Below are 19,381 nucleotides of genomic sequence, written 5' to 3'. Positions count from 1 at the left end.
AGGCCTGGAAGAAGCGATGGTTTATCCTGCGGAGTGGCCGGATGAGTGGTGACCCAGATGTTCTGGAATACTACAAGAACGATCACTCTAAGAAGCCCTTGAGGATCATCAACCTGAACTTCTGTGAGCAGGTGGATGCAGGCCTGACCTTCAACAAGAAGGAGCTGCAGGATAGTTTTGTGTTTGACATCAAGACCAGTGAGCGCACCTTTTATCTGGTGGCCGAGACGGAGGAGGACATGAATAAGTGGGTCCAGAGCATCTGCCAGATCTGTGGCTTCAATCAGGCTGAGGAGAGCACAGGTAGGAGAGCAAACAGGAACCTTTTTCCCAAGTGGCAAGGTGCTTCCTGGAGCAGGCTTAGCAGTTGGGACTAAGATGAAGGCCTTCAGATCCCTTGAGCAAGGACAGACCACTGCAGCTAAAAGCGTTCGTCTTTGGCAGAGGAGTAATAGGCAAAGAGTAAGACTGTGAAGGTTTTGATCAAATACTAGAGGAACCCCTGGCCCTAATTACATTCAAATGGGAAACAGATATGTTGAGGTTATGAGGAAGCTAAAGGTACTTTGTGGTATTTCTTCAGGTACCTCAACACCACTCCATTTCTCAGCCCTGCACCTTTCTCCCCTTCCCTCAGCTTTCTAGCCCTCTGTGCTCTCTTACCCACCACTTATCCCAGAGGGCAGTGCTCACCTTGATTCCTTCTCTGGTCCACCTCTGCGTGTTCTAGCCCATCTATTTCAGACCATCCTGCACAGCTACACGTGCCACTTTTTTTCCTTTGGGTTTGGGGTAATTACTGTTGATATATAATCCAGTGTTCTTTTATATTCACTTGGGAGGGGATAGGTGAGAGAGGGAAATGCCGATTTATATTTGGGTCTTGTTGACTTTCACAGAATAGTAGCCCAACTTTTGTAACTGAGTCTTGAGTTGCAGAAATGCCCTTTGACAGTTGTTTGGGCTCATCCCCAAACTTGGGGATGATTGAGAAATAGGTTTTTATGTTTGGGTTTTTTTTTCCTGAGGCAGGCGGAGAGCTTAAATCAATAGTTCTTAAACCTGGTTGCACAACAGAATTAAAGGGGAGCATTTTTAAAATGTTGATGCCAAGGACCCATGCCAGATCAGCTCACTAGGAATCTCAGGGGTGGGACCTAGGCATAAGTGTCTCTTCACAGCTTCATTCTGAGTAGCAAGCATCCGCGAGGCTCAGCAACCATTTTCTGTAAATATTTGAAGGCCAATTTTTTTTGCAACCCTCTAAAAACACACAAACTGGAGCTCCTGGGTGGCTCAGTCTTTTAAACATCTGACTCTTGATTTTGGCTTGGATCATGATCTCACAGTTCATGGGTTCAGTGGTGTAAAGCCTCCTTGGGATTCTTTCTCTCCTCTCTCTGCCCCTTCCCCACTCATGTGCACGCGTGTGCGCGCTCTCTCTCAAAATAAATAAGTTAAAAAAAATAAAAAAACACAGAAACCATTCTTAGCTCATCAGCAACATCAACATCATCTGAGAACCTGTTAGAAATGCAGATTCTTAGGATCACCCCAGCCAGACTTACTGAATCAGAAACTCTTGGAGTAGGGCCCAGCAATCTGTGTTTTTACAACCCTCCTGGTGATTCTGATGCACGATTAAGTCTGAAAACAGCTAGTTTAGACTCTTGCTACTTAGAGTGGGGTTGGGGAACCCAAAGCATCAGCTTCTCATGGGAACTTCCAAGTCTGATTTGCAGAATCAGAATATATATGTATTTTTTAAACTTATTTTGAAATAATCTTAGAGTTTCAGTAGAGTTGCAAAAATTGTACAGTAAGTTCCCATGTGCCTTTCCCTCAGCTTTCCCTATCTTACTCAACCACGGTACAGCTATCAAAACTGGGCAGTTAACATTGGTACAAACCTTTCAAGTACAGTATATTTGGATTTCACTTCTTTTTCACCCTTGTCTTGATTCCTTCAGGATTCAGCCCGGCATACCACATTAGATTTAGTGATTATGTCTCCATATCTCCTCCAATCTGTGACAGTTCCTAAGTCTTTCTTTTTTTTTTTCTTTCTTCCTTTTTTTTTTTTTTTTTTTTTTTGACTTTGATCCTTTCAAAAAGTATTGGTTAGATATTTTGTAGAGTGTCCCTCAGTTTGGGTTTATCTGATGTTTTCTCATGATTAGATGGAGGCTATCAGTTTGGGGGAGAGTACACAGAGGTGTGCCTTTCTCACATTGTATCAGAGGGCACGTGGTAGCAGTATGTCTTATTACCTACTGGTCATGTGAACCTTGATCTCTTGGTTAAGGTAGTATCTGCCAAATTCCTCCACTGTAAAGTCACTGTCTTTGCTTTTGCAATTAATAAATATTTTGGAGGAAATACTTTAATGATCACTTATCCTATTTCTCCTTAAACTTTCGCCCACTAATTCTAACACTCACCAATGGATGCTCACAGTCATCATGTGTGCAACAGTGATTACTGTGGTATTCTAATGGTGGTGTTCTGGTTGCCCCAAAATCTGAATTTTATTAAGATCTCCAGGTGATTTGTATGCACATTAAATTTTGTATACAATTGGGGCGCCTGGGTGGCGCAGTCGGTTAAGCGTCCGACTTCAGCCAGGTCACGATCTCGCGATCCGTGAGTTCGAGCCCCGCATCAGGCTCTGGGCTGATGGCTCAGAGCCTGGAGCCTGTTTCCGATTCTGTCTCCCTCTCTCTCTGCCCCACCCCCGTTCATGCTCTGTCTCTCTCTGTCCCAAAAATAAATAAACGTTCAAAAAAAAAGAAAATTTAAAAAAAAAAAAATTTTGTATACAATTAAATTTTGGGAAGCCCTGGTCTGGATTACTCATTCCCAAGCCTCTTGGGTCATCTGAATCACCTGAAAAGCTCTTTACCTTTTAAATTACAGGTGGTGATTCAGTAGATCTGATTTTAGGCTAAGGAATCAATAGTTTCTAGGGGCGCCTGGGTGGCTCAGTCGGTTAGGCATCCGACTTCGGCTCAGGTCATGATCTCGAGGTCCGTGAGTTCGAGCTCCGCGTCGGGCTCTGGGCTGACCGCTCAGAGCCTGGAGCCTGTTTCAAATTCTGTGTCTCCCTCTCTCTCCGACCCTCCCCCGTTCATGCTCTGTCTCTCTCTCTCTCTCAAAAATAAATAAATGTTAAAAAAAAAAAATAGTTTCTAAAGCCCTTTCTACAGAATGGGAGAAAATATTTCTGGGTCATATACCTGATAAAGGTCTAGTATCTAGAATATAAAAGGAGCTCTTACAAGTCAATAACAGCAACAAAAAGATGACCCCATTTGAAAACGGGCAAAGGAACTGTGTAGACATTTCTCCAGAGAAAATACATAGAATAGATGGCCAATAAGCACATGAAAAGATGCTGAATATGATTACGCATTAGAAAATGGAAATCAAAACCACAATGAGATACCACTTCATACCCACTAGAATGGCTATGATCAAAAAGATGGACAATGACAAGTGTTGGCAGGGGTGTGGAGAAACATCCATTACTCATCCATCCCTCTGCATTGCTAGCAGGAGTGTAAAATGGTACAACTACTGCAGAAAACAGTGTGGAAATCTTTCAAAAAGTTAAACCTGCAACCCAGTAATTCTCTTCCTAAGCATATACTCAAGAGAAATGAAAACAAATGTTCACACAAAAACTTGCACACAAGCGTTCATAGCAGCACTATTCATGATGACCAAAAAGTGAACACAACCTGAATTATCCATCAGGTTAGTCCATTATCCAACAAGTAAACAGTATGTGGTGTGGTGTGTGTGTATTATTTAGCCATAAAATGGAATGATCTAACATTCCACGTTGTACATTCTACACATGCATGAATCATGAAAACACTGTGCTAAATGGAAGAAAACACAAAGCATCACATAATTTTTATTCCATTTATTTGAAATGTCAGAATAAGAAAATCCATAGAGACAGGAGATAGATTGGTGGTTGACAGTGGGAGAATGAGGAGTGCCTGCTAACGAGTATGGGATTTCGTTTAGGGGGATAAAATGTTCTGGGATTTGATAGTGATGATGGTTGTAAAATTTTGTGAATATACTAAAAACTACTGAATTTTGCATTTTGAAATTGGGGAAATTTATGATACATGAATTATATCTCAGTTTATTTTTTAAAGTTCCTAAGTTGATTCTGACAGCCAGCCAGGTTTGGGAACCCCCGTCCAGACTTAGGGCCAGCATCATGAGCATGAGACCTATGCAGTCTCACAGGGCTCTACCCTTAGCCTTGCACTTGGGTAATGCTGTACTGTCCCCATTTTGAAGTCCTTCATTTTTTTTTTATAATTGTTTAAGGTGTACAGTATGATGATATGATACATGTGTATGTTGCAAAATGATTACCACAGTAAGGTTAGTTAACACATCTATTATCTCACATAGTTAGGATTTGTGTATGTATATGGTGGGAACTTTTAACACCTGTTCTCTCAACAATGTTCAAATATATATTACAGTATTATTAACTATAGTCACTATGTTGTACATTATATCCCCAAGACTAATTCGTTTTATAACTAGAAGTTTGTACCCTTGATCTTCATCCATTTCCCCTGCCTCTGCCTCTGGTAACCACCAATCTACTCTCTGTTTCTGTGAGTTTGTTTTTTTTCAGCTTCCACGTATTAAGTGAGGTTATACAGTATTTGTTCTTCTCTGACTTATTTCACTTAGCATAATGCCCTCAAGGTTCATCTATATTGTCATAAATGGCAGGATTTACTTATTTTTTATGACTGAATAATATTACATATGTATTTATAAAATTTCCTTTATCCATTCATCCATTAGTGGACACAGATTGTTTCCATGTCTTGGCTATTATAAGTAGTGCTGCAGTGAATATGGGGTGTAGATACCTCTTCAAGGTGATTTCAGTTCCTTCAGATATATACGCATAATTGGGATTGCTGGATCATATGGTAGTTCTATTTTTAATTTTTTGAGAAACCTCCATACTGTTTTCCATAGTGTCTGTACCAATTTATGTTCCCACCAGTAGTCACAAGGGTTCCCTTTTCTCTACATCCTTGCTCACAGTAATCTCTTAGTTTTTGATAATAGCCCGTCAGCAGGCTCTCTCATTGTGGTTTTGGTTTTATTTGCATTTCCCTGATAATGAATGACCTGTGCCTTTTCAGGTAACTGTTGCCCATATGAATATCTTCCTTGGAAGAGTGTCTATTCAGATCCTATGACCACTTTTTAATTGGGTTATCTGTTTTTATTTTTGTTTTTGCTATTGAGTTGTAGGAATTCCTTATGTACTTTAGATATTAACCCCGTATCAGATATTTGAAAATACATATCTTCTTCCATTTCTTTGATTGCCTTTTCATCTTGTTACTTTTGCTGTGCCAAAGCTTTTTAGTTTTTTTTTTATTTTTTTAATGTTTATTTAATTTTGAGAGAGACAGAGCATGAGTGGGGGAGGGGCAGAGAGAGAGGTGACACAGAATCCAAAGCAGGCTCCAGGCTCTGAGCTGTCAGCACAGAGCTGAACACGGGTCTCAAATTCACAAACTGTGAGATCATGACCTGAGCCTAAATCGGATGCTTAACTGACTGAGCCACCAAGATGCCCGAAAGCTTTTTAGTTTAATGTAGTTCCATTTGTTTAATTTTGCTTTTCTTATTTGTATTTTTTGTATCATATCCAAAAAACTCCTTGCCAATACCACCATCAAGAAATCTTTTTTTCTGTTTTCTCTTGGGAGTTTTATGGTTTCAGATCTTACATTTATCTATCTATCTATCTAAGCATGCACACGTGAGTGGGGGAGGGGCAGAGAGAGAAGGAGAGAGAATCCCAATCAGACTTTGCACTGTCAGTGCAGAGCCAGATGCAGAGTTCTATCCCAAGAACCATGAGATGATGACCTGAGCTGAAATCAAGAGTGGGATGCTCAACGAACTGAGCCACCTAGATGCCCCTAGGTCTTACATTTAAATCTTTAATCCATTTTGAGTTAGTTTTTGTGAGTAATATAAGGGTCCAGTTTCATTTGTTGTATGTCAGTATCCAGTTTTCCTAGCACTGTTTTTTTTGAAGACACTATCTTTTCCCCACTGAGTATGCTTGGCTCCCTTGTCAAATATTAGTTGATCATACATGTGGGGCTTTCTATTATGTTCCATTGATCTGTGTGTCTGTTTTGATATCATACCATACTGTTTTGATTACTATAGCTTTGTCATATAGGCTCAAATCAGGAAGTGTGACACCTGCAACTTTATTCTTATTTCTCAGGATTGCTTTCACTATTTGGAATCTTTTGTGGTTCCATATGAATTTTAAAATTGTTTTTCTGTTATTGTAAAAAAAAAAAATGACATTGGGAGGGGTGCCCAGTTGTCTCCACTGAGTGTCCGACTTCAGCTCAGGTCATGATCTCTTGGCTTGTGAGTTCAAGCCCTGCGTCAGGCTATATGCTGTCAGCTCAGAACCTGGAGCCTGCTTTGGATTCTGTGTCCCTCTCTTGCTATGCCCCTCCCCCACTCATGTTCCGTGTGTCTCTCTCTCTCTCTCTCTCTCTCTCTCTCTCTCTCTCTCTCTCTGAAGAATAAATAAACATTTAAAAAAATTTTTTTAATGACATTGGAGCTTTGATAGGGATTTCACTGAATCTGTAAATGGCTTTGGGTAGTGTGAACCTTTTAACAATGTTAATTCTTCCAATCCATAAACATGAAATATCTTTCCATTTATTTGTGTTGAAGTTCTTAACTTTTGAACAAGGAGCCTCATTTTCACTTTGTACCAGACTCTACAAATTATGTAGTCAGTTGTGCCTGGACTAAATGTCCTGTCTTAGCAATTCTGTGATTCTATTCTTCCTTGCAGATTATGAGTCTGCATTTACTCTTAGGATCTTTGGTATAATCTTTGTTTCCTGAATGGAATTTCCCCAAATTTCTGTCATTTATAGGCTTCATGAATTTTTTGTTTTTCCCTTTATTTTATTCCTGATGAAAGAATAAAAAGCTTATTGGGGAAAAAAGGGAGAGAGAGAGAATAAAAAAGGAATCAAAAGAACAGGAGGGAGGGGCATCTGGGTGGCTCAGTCGGTTAAGCATCCAACTTCAGCTCAGGTTGGATCTCACAGTCTGTGAGTTTGAGTCCCACGTCAGGCTCTCCACCGACAGCTCAGAGTCTGGAGTCTCCCACTCTCTCTCTACCCCTCCCCCATTCACACTCTGTCTCTCTCTCAAAAATAAAATAAAAACATAAAAAATTAAAAAAAAAAAAAAAGGCAGGAGGGAAAAACCATAGACTTAGCTCCCCAACCCCAGTCTCCAAGCTTTCATAAATGTTAGAGATAGGTCCAAAGAATACCTCAGCTTAAAAAATAATAATAATAGGTATGATTGGGGAAGAAAGTAATCAGAAAGCAATTGCTATTTTTAATTAAGTTTTTAAATTTTAATTCCAGTATAGTTAACATAAAGTATTATATTACAACATAGTGATTCAACAATTCTATACATTACTCAGTGCTCATCATAATAAATGTACTCTTTAATCCCCATCACCTGTTTCACTCACTGCTCCCCCACTTCCCCTTTGGTAACCCTCTGCTCTCTCTAGTTAAGAGTCTGTTTCTTGATTTCTCTCTTTTTTCCTATGCTCATTTGTTTTGTCTCTTAAATTCCACATGAGTGAAATCATATGGTATTTGTCTTTCTCTCACTGACTTTTTTCACTTAGCATAATATACTCTAGATACATCCATGTTGGTGCAAATGGCAAGATTTCATTCATACACATAGACACACACATGCATACACACATACACACACCCCACATCTTCTTTATCCATTCCGCTATCGAGGGACATTTGGGCTACTTCCATAGTTTGGCTGTTGTAAATAATAGTGGTGCATGTATCCCTTTGTATTAGTGTTTTTGTATTTGGGGGGTAAATGCCCAATAGTGTGATTACTGGATTGCGGGATAGTTTTATTTCCAACTTTCTGACGAACGTCCATACTGTTTTCCACAGTGGCTGCACCAGTGTGCGTTTCCACCAATAGTGCACGAGCGTTCCTTTTTCTCCACATCCACGCCTATATCTGTTGTTTCTTGTGTTTTTTAATTTTTTCTTCTTGTATTTTTTATTTTAGCCATTCCAACAGGTGTGATGTGATATCTCATTGTGGTTTTGATTTGCATTTTCCTGATGATGTGTGATGTTGAGCATCTTTTTATGTGTCTGTTGCCATCTGGATATCTTTGGAGAAATATCTGTTCATGTCTTCTGCCCATTTTTTAAAAAGTATTTATTTATTTTGAGAAAGAGTACATGCATGTAAGCTGGGGAAGGGCTGAGAGAATCCCTGCGTTGTTAGAGCAGAGCCTAACACAGGACTTGATCTCATGAACTGTGAGATCATGACCTGAACTGAAATCAGGAGTCAGATGCTTAGCAAACTGAAGCACCCAGGCGCCCCTCTTCTGCCCATTTTTTAATTGGATTATTTGTTTTTTGGGTGTTGAGTTGTATCAACTCTTTATTTATTTTGGGTACTAACCCTTTATCAGATATTTTATTTGCAAATGTCTTCTCCCATTCCATAGGTTGCCTTTTAGTTTTGTTGATTGTTTCCTTCACAACAATCAATTTTTATTTTGATAAAGTCCTAATAGTTTATTTTTGCTTTTGTTTCCCTTGCCTCAGGACACCCATCTAGGAAAAAAAGCTGCTACAACCAGTGTCAGAGAAATTACTGCCTCTGCTCTCTTCAGGGATTTTTTATGGTTTCAAGTGTCACATTTAGGTCTTAATCCATTTTGAGTTTATTTATGTGTATGGTGTAAGAAAGTGTCCAGTTTCACTCTTTTGCATGTGGCTGTCCAGTTTCCCTACACCATTTGTTGAAGAGACTGTATTTTTCCCACTGCATATTCTTTCCCCCTTTGTCAAAGATTAATTGACCATATAATTGTGGGTTTATTTCCTGGGTTTTCTCTTCTGTCCCATTAATCTATGTGAGCAAATTCCTTATAATTGAATTATTTCCTTGTGGGATTAGAGGTGTTCCTACCAAGACAAACATATCCTTGAGATATAACAAAAATTACTCTTGGTGCAAATATATTTTTTTAATCACAAATTTAAAAAGGAATTATTATCTGGATCCTTTTATTGTATAGGATTTAAGTACAGTTCAAATGCAAATATGTAGAACCACATATTTATCTAGGCTTGTTTTCTTTGGTAGGAAAATTCATCCATTCATGCACTTATTTTGTGATGGTCCTTGTCACAACCACTGAGGTTACAAAGATGACCAGTAGAGTTCCAGTGCTCAGATATCTTAGTCTAGTGAAGGGGGCAGACCTCTAACCAGGCAGTCACGGGGGAGTACTGTAATAGAGGCATCACCAAGCATGGAGACACCAGCCTGTACCACCAGCTCAGTGAGGGAAGGGAGGAGGGAAAAGTAACAAATAATCAAGTCAGTATTTTTCCACTACCCTTGTCTTTTAAAAGATATATTCCCTTAAACCTTCAACTTCTTTTCTTAAGGGGGTTATTTTATTAGATGCCAGGTAGTTTCATTACCAGAGCAAGGATACTGTCTGTGACAGAAGTTTTGGATTCTTTGTGAGATCTTTCCGAGGGAGACAATAGGCTTTTCTTCCATCTCATAGGAGAATTTACTGTGTTAAAAGATCCGGCCACATAATGGCTTACGTTTTAATTTAGAGACTTTCTTAAAAATGGATTATGTCTATAAAACCCTCAGATAAGGAATTAAAGCCTAATCACCCAAATAAGTGGGGTTTTTTAACTGAGAGTCAGGAATAGAGGAGAAGCAGGAAGGAAATTAACATTTGATTACCTACTTTTATTTATTTCATTTAATCACTTTTATCAACTGTGTTTCCATTCTTTTCTTTTTTTAATTTTTAATGTTTTCATTTTTAAATATAATTTATGGTCAAATTGGCTTACATACGACACCCAGTGCTCATCCCAACAAGTGCCCTCCTCCCTGCCCATCCCCCACTTTCCCCTCTCCCCCGTCCACCATCTACCCTTAGTTTGTTCTCAGTCCTTAAGAGTCTCTTATGGTTTGCCTCCCTCCCTCTGTAACTTTCCCCCCCTCCCCCATGGTCTTCTGTTAAGTTTCTCAAGATCCACGTATGAGTGAAAACATATGCTATTGTCCTTCTCTGACTGACTTATTTCCATTCTTTTCAAATAAGGAGAATGAGTGCTTCTTCTTCCCTGCCTAGCACTCCAGGACCCCAGCTCTTCTCTGTCCTCCTACCTGCCTCGGCTGGGTTCATATGGGCTCTCTGTCATCTGTCCCTGAGGCTTCCTTAATACAACACTGCTCTCGTTTTGCTGGGGCTTACTGAGAATAATCCAGTCTCTTGGGTGTCAGTGTCAGCAGCCTTCTTATATGGAAAACACCCGGTACTGGCGCCTAACCCTCAGTGGCCACAAAAGAAAATAATTGGAGCTATATATTGAGCGTGTACTCTATGTGAAGTAGGAGCTCTGCATAAAGTTTCACTAAAAATTCACATGAATCCTTTGAGGGAGGAACAGTTTTGACCCAAAATCACACAGCTAGAAAATGACAGCCAAGATTCTAGTCTAACCCAGGTATGACTTTGCATTATAATATGCTTCCTCTTGGGGTGCCTGGTGGCTCAGTCGGTTGAACCCCTGACTCTGGCCCAGGCCATGATTTCATGGTCTGTGAGTTCGAGCCCTGCATCAGGCTCTGTGCTGACAGCTCAGAACCCAGAGCCTGTTTCTCATTCTGTGTCTCCCTCTCTCTTTCTGCCCCTCTGCCACTCATGCTCTGTCTCTCTCTCTCAAAAACTAAATAAACATAAAAAAATTTTTTTAAGTAATATGCTCTTTGTCTCTTACCTCCTGGAATATAAACATCTGCCAGAACCAAGCCCAGATATTGTTGCCTCTTTGGACCTTATGCGTTGGGCTGGAAGCACTCTCTGACCCCTTCCACAAGGGGTCCTACAGCTGGCTCAGGTTTCCCTCCTCACCAACCCATATTGCTCAAATCCTTCCACTGGACTGTCCCAAGAATTTAGTAAACTCTAGGGTTTTAATCCAGTCATCACACACTATTGCTGAATCTGTAGGCTGGGGGTAAGGATACCTGAGTTTGAATCACAACTCTGGGGTTATACGAACAGGTCATGTGATTGGAATCCCAGTGTCTTTTTGTTGAATAGAGATAAAATTATCTTCTCCCCCAGTGACTCTGCTTCTCTCTGGATTCACCAAGACAGACCTCAGACCTCTGACAGCCACTTCGGTTTCATAGTCCCCAGAGGAGTATTGGCCTTGTGTTCTGTGCAGAGCTATCCCCTGGGGCTGTGCAAGGCTGTATCCCTGCTCACTGCTTGATCCTGGAAACATTCCATTCCATGGGAAGCCTCCTTCAAGCAGATATACCCTTTTTCCTTCTTTATGTAAGAGTTGTGATGGGACCCATTTAAAAAAAAAAAAAACACTTCTGTTTTTCACTTTCGTCTGGAAGAGGTTCTATGGCAGATGGAGTCTTAAAAAAAAAAAAAAGCAGCCTTATTGCCACCCCCAGCTTCTTCTTTCTACTGCCACCCTCCAACTCCTCACATACCCTAGCCAAAAATGCCTAGGATAAAAGCTGTCTAGGATCAAGAACAGACCAGGAGTGAAACTGAGTCTAAATATGGACATAAGGGTGGAGGAAACTCTGTCCAAAAGGAAACCAGGGATGATGCTCCAGAAGGAAAAGCAATTCCAAGAATATCAAGAAGGTTTCATATCACATGTGTAGAGTCTGGGGGGGCGGCGGGGGGTGTGCGCGCACAGATGTACGCACAAGTACAAAAATAAGAACCCCATCTTCCTCTGGGAATCAAAATAGCCTTCAGTCCCCAGAGTAAGGGAGCAGGAAGCTTCTGTGAGCTCTGTTTATGAGCAGGCGAGTCTGAGTCCTCACATTTGTGGCCCAGTTGTGGGCAGCTGTCCCTGACCAGATGCACCACACACAAAAAGAACCAGCCATCAGCACAGAGCTTTGATGAATTATTCATGGGCTCAGGAGGCATCCACTGTTAGGAAGCCCTCACCCCTATCCTTTGAATCCTCCAAGGCGAGGACTCCTTCCCTTTGTCCCCTCCCTCCTTTATGTATTCAGTAACTATTCTGAGGCCTGCACAGCCATTTTTACATGGACTCTGAAAGGCACACTAGCTGTACTTGAGTCCCAGCTCTGTGATTTATTTGCTCTATGATACTGAATAAGTAACTTTATCTCTCTGGGGTTTCATCATCTATAAAGTGGAAGTGATGCTCCCTCTCAGTTGTTGGGAGGAAGGTAGGACAATAGTTGCACAGTGTGAACAATACCTGCTTGGTTCACTGTTTTCCCTGTAGTGGTTGTGGTGATGATGATTTTTATATGTTTAGGTCAAGATGAACAGGATTTAAGTATCTGGTGTCCTTAGAGAACTTGACAGACTACAAAACACTTATACAGTCTCCTTTCAGTGTGAAGAAACAAACAAAATAAGATAGGGCTGCTAGCATTCTTCCTCTTGCACGGGTAAGGATGCTAAGGTTTAAATGGTGCAGAAAGCAGTGTTGCTGAGGCTAGAATCCAAGGCTTTAACTCCGTCCAAGGACTGTGTGCTCTAACTCCTCATTAGTCCTAGCCCTGCTTCGCAGACCTGTTTGCTACAGCTTCTTGTAAGTCACAAAAAATAGCCAGCAGGGGGTAAAAGCAGGAAGTTTCTACGTCACTGAGAACTGACCATTTAGAAAGTAAAGTGCTGTCTATACATTAATATTAAACTTTGAGGGCTAAATTAGCAAGGTAGCATAATCTATCTTATTTGTTTAATTTTATTTTAATTCAGGTATAGATAACATACAGTATTATATTAGTTTCAGGTATATAATATAGTGATTCAACACTTGCATACAACACCCAGCGCTAATCACAAGTGCACTCCTTTATCCCCATCACCTATTTCACCCATCCCCCCCCCCATCTACCTCCCCTCTGGTAACCATCAGTTCTCTATAGTTAAGAGTCAGCTTCTCGGTTTATTTCTTTCTTTTCCTTTGTTCATTTTTTGTGTTTTTTTAAATTCCACATAGGCATGGAATCATACAGTATTTGTCTTTCTCTGACTTTTTCTGCTTAACATAATACATTGTAGCTCCATCCATGTTGTTGCAAATGGCAATATTTCATTCTTTTTTATGGCTGAGTAATATTCCATTGTGTATATATACCACATCTTTATCCATCAGTTGATGGACACTTGGGCTGCTTCCATAATTTGGCTGTTGTAAATAATGCTGCAATAAACATAGGGGTGTATGTATCTTTTAAAATTAGTGTTTTTGTCGGGCGCCTGGGTAGCTCAGTTGGTTAAGCCCAACTTCAGCTCAGGTCATGATTTCACGGCCTGTGGGTTCAAGCCCCACATGGGGCTCTGTGCTGACAGCTCAGAGCCTGGAGCCTGCTCCAGATTCTATCTCTGTCTCTCTCTCTCTCTCTGCACCCCCCTACTCACACTCTGTCTGTCTCTCTCTCAAAAAATAAACATTAAAATAATTGTTTTATTTATTTTTTTAACATTTTTATTTGAGAGACAGAGACAGAGTGCAAGCAGGGGAGAGGCAGAAAGAGGAGGAGACACATAATTGGACGCAGGCTCCAGTCTCTGAGCTGTCAGCACAGAGGCCAATGTGAGGCTTGAACCCACCAACTGTGAGATCATGACCTGAGCCGAAGGTAGACGCTTAACCAACTGAGCCACCCAGGCGCCCCCCAAAATTTTTTAAATAAAATTAGTGTTTTTGTACTCTTTGGATAAATACCCAGTAGTGTGGTTACTGGATCATATGGTAGTTCTATTTTTAACTTTTGAGGAACCTCCATATTGTTCTCCGCAGTGGCTGCATGGTTCGCATTCCCACCAACCATGCGTGAGAGTTCCTTTTTCTCTACACCCTCACCAGTACATGTTATTTAGCACAATCCATCTTAGACTAGCTAACAAACCACTAGAACTAGAACTCAGGGAGTGTCCTTAGTAATTCTTGAAGATTTTGAAATAAGGCCTGGGTCTCCTCCATATGCTATGTATCATTTTAGCTCTTTCCCTTCTTCTGACCCTCCTCACAGGAGCTTCATGGCAGTCATATGCCCAGCTCTGTGGAATAAGGACTTCTCAGAGTTCCAACTAACTGTTCTTTATCTCTACCACAGCTTTGAGTTAGGCTGCCCCACCTTTAAGTATTTTGTAAATACTGAAACTTCTAGTGATCCATGAGTTTCCCTAGTAACTCGACAGCAGAATTGCTTTAAGTCCTGAGTCCCCACTGGATGCTTTTGGGAAATCTTCAACCTTCAGTGGGAGACTATTATCAAGGGCAGGAAGGGGGTATCTTCAAACAGCTCCTTCCTTTCCAGAAAGAAGGACTGGTGCCTTAAAGGTCAGGGCCCCTTATTCCAGCTGGACATTGGACAGCAGGGAGGGCTGTGGTGGAGCCAAGAAGTCCACCCAGATGCCCTCTGGTGACCTTGGTCCTTTCCCCCAGATGCAGTGAGTGGGAGAGCCATGAGTGGAGGAGGGCAGGGAGGAAAGAGGCCTTTCTCAGAGACCTCACCCTTTCTCTCTTCTTATCCTTGGGAGGACCATCTCCTCCCTTGTTCCCTCTCCTACCTTTTGCTCTTGGTGGTTTTGTTTTTGTTTTGTTTTGTTTTGTTTTTTGGCCGAGCTCAGATCCCCCAGCTCCTCTGGGGGATCCTTATTGGAAGCTTAGAGCAAATGTGGGAGGTAAAATGTAGCTTCTCCTGAGGCTGACAAGTTCCTTGAGGAGCAAAGAACAGAGTAGAGACTGACCCGGGCCCCAGCCCAGAGGCGGAGGCTGCTGTCTGAATCACCCACCCTTTTTTTCCACTGAGACAATGAGGAAAATAAACATCCAGACTAGTTTCCAGCCAGATCTGAAATCCTCATGCCTTTTTTAAAAAGAAAAATGTTATTCTAAATAACTCTGAAATATCAGGCCTTCATCCTCCATCTTTTTTTGTTTGTTTTCTTTTGTCTACAGCTGGGTCTGCTCACACTGAGAGTAGGTTTTGAGTTGGGACATGAACTCCATAAAATCCCCACAGGCACCCCTGTGCTCTTCTGGAGCAGGCTCTAGCCCAGGCCTACAGGGAGGCCCACCCCTCCTGGAGGAGTAGAAGGCGTCGGGGAGAAACCCAATCCTCTTCTTTTCATTCTGAGCCTGGATCCCTCTTCCTGCTTTCCCTTTCGTACCAGACATGCCCCCTCACCAGCCCCCAGGCAGCCAGCATGGATTAGGTCTAGTGTTTACCTGCCAGAACCCATAGACTGCTAGAGAGGAGAGCACCTCATCCCGACTCTTCAATCCCAGAAGCCTCTGACAGCTCTCAGACATCTCTTGAGACGTCCCCCCATTTTTGTTCTTTGAGTTGCTTCTGATTATTTTTAGAGAAGGAGGGTAATTAAGTATTGTTGAATTGGTCCCAGACCAGATTCCAAAGCCCAATATGAGTCTATTTTTCTTCTAGAGATAGAATTATGACTTTGATTTTAGGGGTAAGTCACCTTGGGCCTCAGAAGATCTTGATTATTTAAACATCCACTCACATACAGCTCTTTGTAGGATTCTGAGCTCAACAAAATCAGTAGGCATGGTCATCTGTCTCTAGGATATGAATTGGGAGTCAAAGTCCTGGTTTTAAATTTCAGCTTTGTTACTGATTCAGTGTGTTGATCTTAGTTTCTTCAACTATAAACTAAAATTGGAGACCAAAATGGTAATTTTCAAGCTTTTTTCTTTGCATTGCTTGTTAACTGTATCTTGCATGGAACATAACATATAAAACAGGTGAAAGGAAGCCACCTTGAATATTGCAGGGGACAGAGAGTCAAGTGCTGCCAGCTGGAGGTGGACCCAGAAGGCTTGCCCTCTCTCACTCCCATGGTGACCCGGGAAGGCTGGGACACAGTGTAAAAATATTGGTCTGCTGCAAACATGCTAAAAAGTACAACGATAAACAAAAATAAAGAATTAAAAAAAATAAAAACTCAAGATGGATGATGTACTAACTAGACTGAAGAGACAGGGTGTGCCACTGACCTAAATTTCATTTTACATAGCTATCATTTGTTTATTGTTTGCTTTTATTCACCATCCCCTCTCCCCTTTTGTGGATGAAGTCAGTGAACAAAATTCTTCATGGCTGGTGAATCATATTAGCCAAAACACTCAGCCAAGACAGAGAAGGGAATAGATTTCATAGAATGAGAAAATTCTAGAATATGAGGTCTTGAAAATGCCCTTAGAGAGGGTTTAGTTCCAAACTCCTCAAATAACACAGTATCCAAAGGTCAAAGGAGGGGAGCTAATTTGCTCAAAATCCTACAGCTAACTGGCAAGGCTAGAATTGGCACCTGGGTTTCTTGGCTTCCAGCTAGTGTTCCAGACTATGGTGATGGTGATAGCATCTAACATTTACATAAGGCTATATAATTTATAAAGTGTACCTACCTACACTTTATACACATGTGTACATACATACATATATACACACACACACACTGATCTAGAAGGCCACTTTAATACAAAGAGCGTAGATCTTGGCATCATATAAATACATGAACCCACAACATTGATGACATCAGTCTTAACACAGGTAAGTTAATTTGCTTTTCTGAGCCTCAATTTCTGTATCACTAAAATAGAAACAAGACATTCTTCACAAGATCATTATGAAGATTAGATAAGAGCCCACTTAAAGTACACAGCACAGGGTTTGGTACACAATAAGCGCACAGTGAATATCTCTTAAACGTGTAGCCCGTAAATCGTCGTTGCCTTCCCAGTGATCTTCACAGCGGTCCTTTGAGTATATGCATCATGCTCCTCTTCTGTCCCCCATACTGAAACATCCTAAGTAACACTGTCTCTATTTTACCCAAACTCCAGAACATTTTTACTGAGCGTGATTAGCATGTTTATCAGATAAACCTTGCTGACTTCGTTGATTTGAGATACATTACACTTAATTTATTGAGGTGCTCAAAAACAAAGGTGTCTCTTTAAATGTACTAATACTACTACTAATAAAAGCTAATATTTACATAGAGCTTACTATGTGCAAGGGACCATTCTGAGCATTTCACAGATCTTAACTCATGTAATCTTATGAGATAGATACCTATTATTATTCCCATTTTACAGATGAGGAAACTGGGGCACACAGAGGTTCAGTAACTTTCCCTAATTCACACAACTAGTAAGCAAAGGAGCTGGGATTCAGACCCAGACAGTCTGGTTCCAGCGTCCATGCTCTTAACTATTAAGCCCATATCCTGAAATTCCAGATGCAGTCCTTGCCTCAAGTCATCAAAGTCCCCATACAGAGTCTTCAGCACATGCACAAAGTCCTGGGAAAGACTTCCCGCTGCCTTTGCACTCTCTTGACTTTCTGTGGCTTTGCCAAGGTAGGCGCTCTCCTTATATTCCTTTAAGAGGACATCACACAGAGTTCTTGCTGCTTTTAAATTAAACCTAAGCCAGATTTTCCTCACTGACCTAAACCATAGCTTCCATTCCCTCTGAATCTGGGACAAATGTTCCTACACCCACTAGAGTCCCCATAATTACAATCATGGCTGACAGGCCAGCTGTGGGACTTGACCATTAGTGAATACATTTTCCCTTCAAAAAATCCATCAGAGCAATGGCCCCCTGGACAAAGGCACCAAGGACATATTTCTCAGATGATTGGTGATCTGAGTGTAAAAGGCTTTGGACTGAAGGACTAGAGGACTGGGTTCTAATTCTGGGTTTGTGGTTTACCTACAGTATGAACCTGGCCCAACCACTTGTTCATCAAGCACTGTTTTAGACTCTAAGGCTAGGAGTTCAGGTTCTCTGAGAAGCAGATGCAAGATGAGTTAAGACCTGCAAGGGATTTATTGGGTGAGACACCTGTGAGGGATAATGGGAAGGAGTGGGAGAAGGGAGCAAAGCCTTTCAGTGGGGTACAGGACTGACACCTGTGACAGAAGGCAAGGAGAAGGATTAGACTGCAGTACAGTTCTAGGACAGTTTCCTCTGGATCAGTGAACATTCTCAAGAGAAGGTCTCTGATTAAAGGAGTCTCGTGTCTCACAGGAACAGGCCTGTAGCAATACTCCTGCCATTTCCTTTGACACTGGATGAGAATGGCTATGGGGAGTTGAGGGATGCAGAAGGCCAGCAGCTGGGGCCATCAGTCAGTTCTGCCCACATCAGGAGACAGAGAGGCAGAATTTTATGGCCAGCCCACTGAAGCATCAATGGTGAATAGAACATGTGAGGTTCAGACTCTTAAGGGAGCTCACAGTCAAGTGGGAAGAGACAGATGAAAAACAAAATGTTTAAGTGGTAGCAATAAGTGCTTTGATGAGGAGAAGAAGACAGAGTAACGTGATTAGGAGTAGCTTGAGGTCAGATGATCAGGAAAGGCCTTTCTGAGCCTTGGTTTCTTTATTGGTCCTATTAAAATAGTTTTTGTTTTTGTTTTTGTTTTTGTTTTGCCCATTCCAGTGGATATTTGTGCAGCACTTATAATTTATAAGTATATGCTCCTCATCTACCCTCACATATTGCTGGATAATAGAATGGTCCTTCAGCTTGGTGTGTAAAAGACTTGGGCTTGAGTCCTGGTTTGGGCATTTCCTGAGAGCTCTAGATCACTGAGTAAGTCATTTTATTCCTCTGAGTTGTAGTCTCATCTTATGTTAAATGAATCTGGAAAGATCACTGCCCTGCCAACTTTGTAGGGCTGTTATAAATGTCAAAGTTGTCGAGAGCAACCTACAATTGGAAAATAAAATTATAATAAAAATTTCTTTTACAACAGCTTCAGAAAATAAAGCACTTAATTCATTTAACAAAAATCATATAAGATCTCTGTACAGCAAATGACAAAACATTGCCAGGAGAAATGAAGAAGACCCAGTAAAGGGAGAGAGAAACCATGTTGTAAAGTAGAACATTCACTAATGTTACTGTGTTGTTTCTCCCTGGATTGATCTATAGATTGAGCCCAATCTCTGTCATAATCCCAGCATGCTTTTTTTGTATTAATTATACCAAAGCAAATGAGAAGGTACTGTATACACATAGGAAAGTAGTACTGTTTTATCAAAGAGTATGTCAATAATAATTCTGACCCTTTCCAGTCATAATATGGTCCTTTTTTTGAGAACTTCAGGGAACCATGTTAGATTATTAGGTGGAAGCTCTTTTCACTG

The 19,381-nt window shown here is 41.1% G+C and overlaps 1 protein-coding gene across 1 annotated transcript in view; it reads left to right on the top strand.

Moving 5' to 3' along the window:
* The window catches only part of GAB2 (GRB2 associated binding protein 2), a 191,731-nt gene that overhangs the window by 131,719 nt on the left and 40,631 nt on the right, over nucleotides 1-19,381 (top strand). The window contains exon 2 of the mRNA XM_086678411.1: nucleotides 3-303. Coding sequence (XP_086534537.1) covers nucleotides 3-303 — 301 coding nt within the window. The remainder of the gene's footprint in view (nucleotides 1-2; nucleotides 304-19,381) is intronic.

Source organism: Puma concolor, chromosome D1 (genome assembly GCF_028749965.1).
Source record: "Puma concolor isolate L17-30 chromosome D1, mPumCon1.1.hap2, whole genome shotgun sequence".
In the NCBI taxonomy this organism is placed as follows: Eukaryota; Metazoa; Chordata; class Mammalia; order Carnivora; family Felidae; genus Puma; species Puma concolor.
The sequence above is the reverse complement of the archived record's forward strand: the minus strand, read 5'-3'. Positions and strand labels throughout refer to the sequence as shown.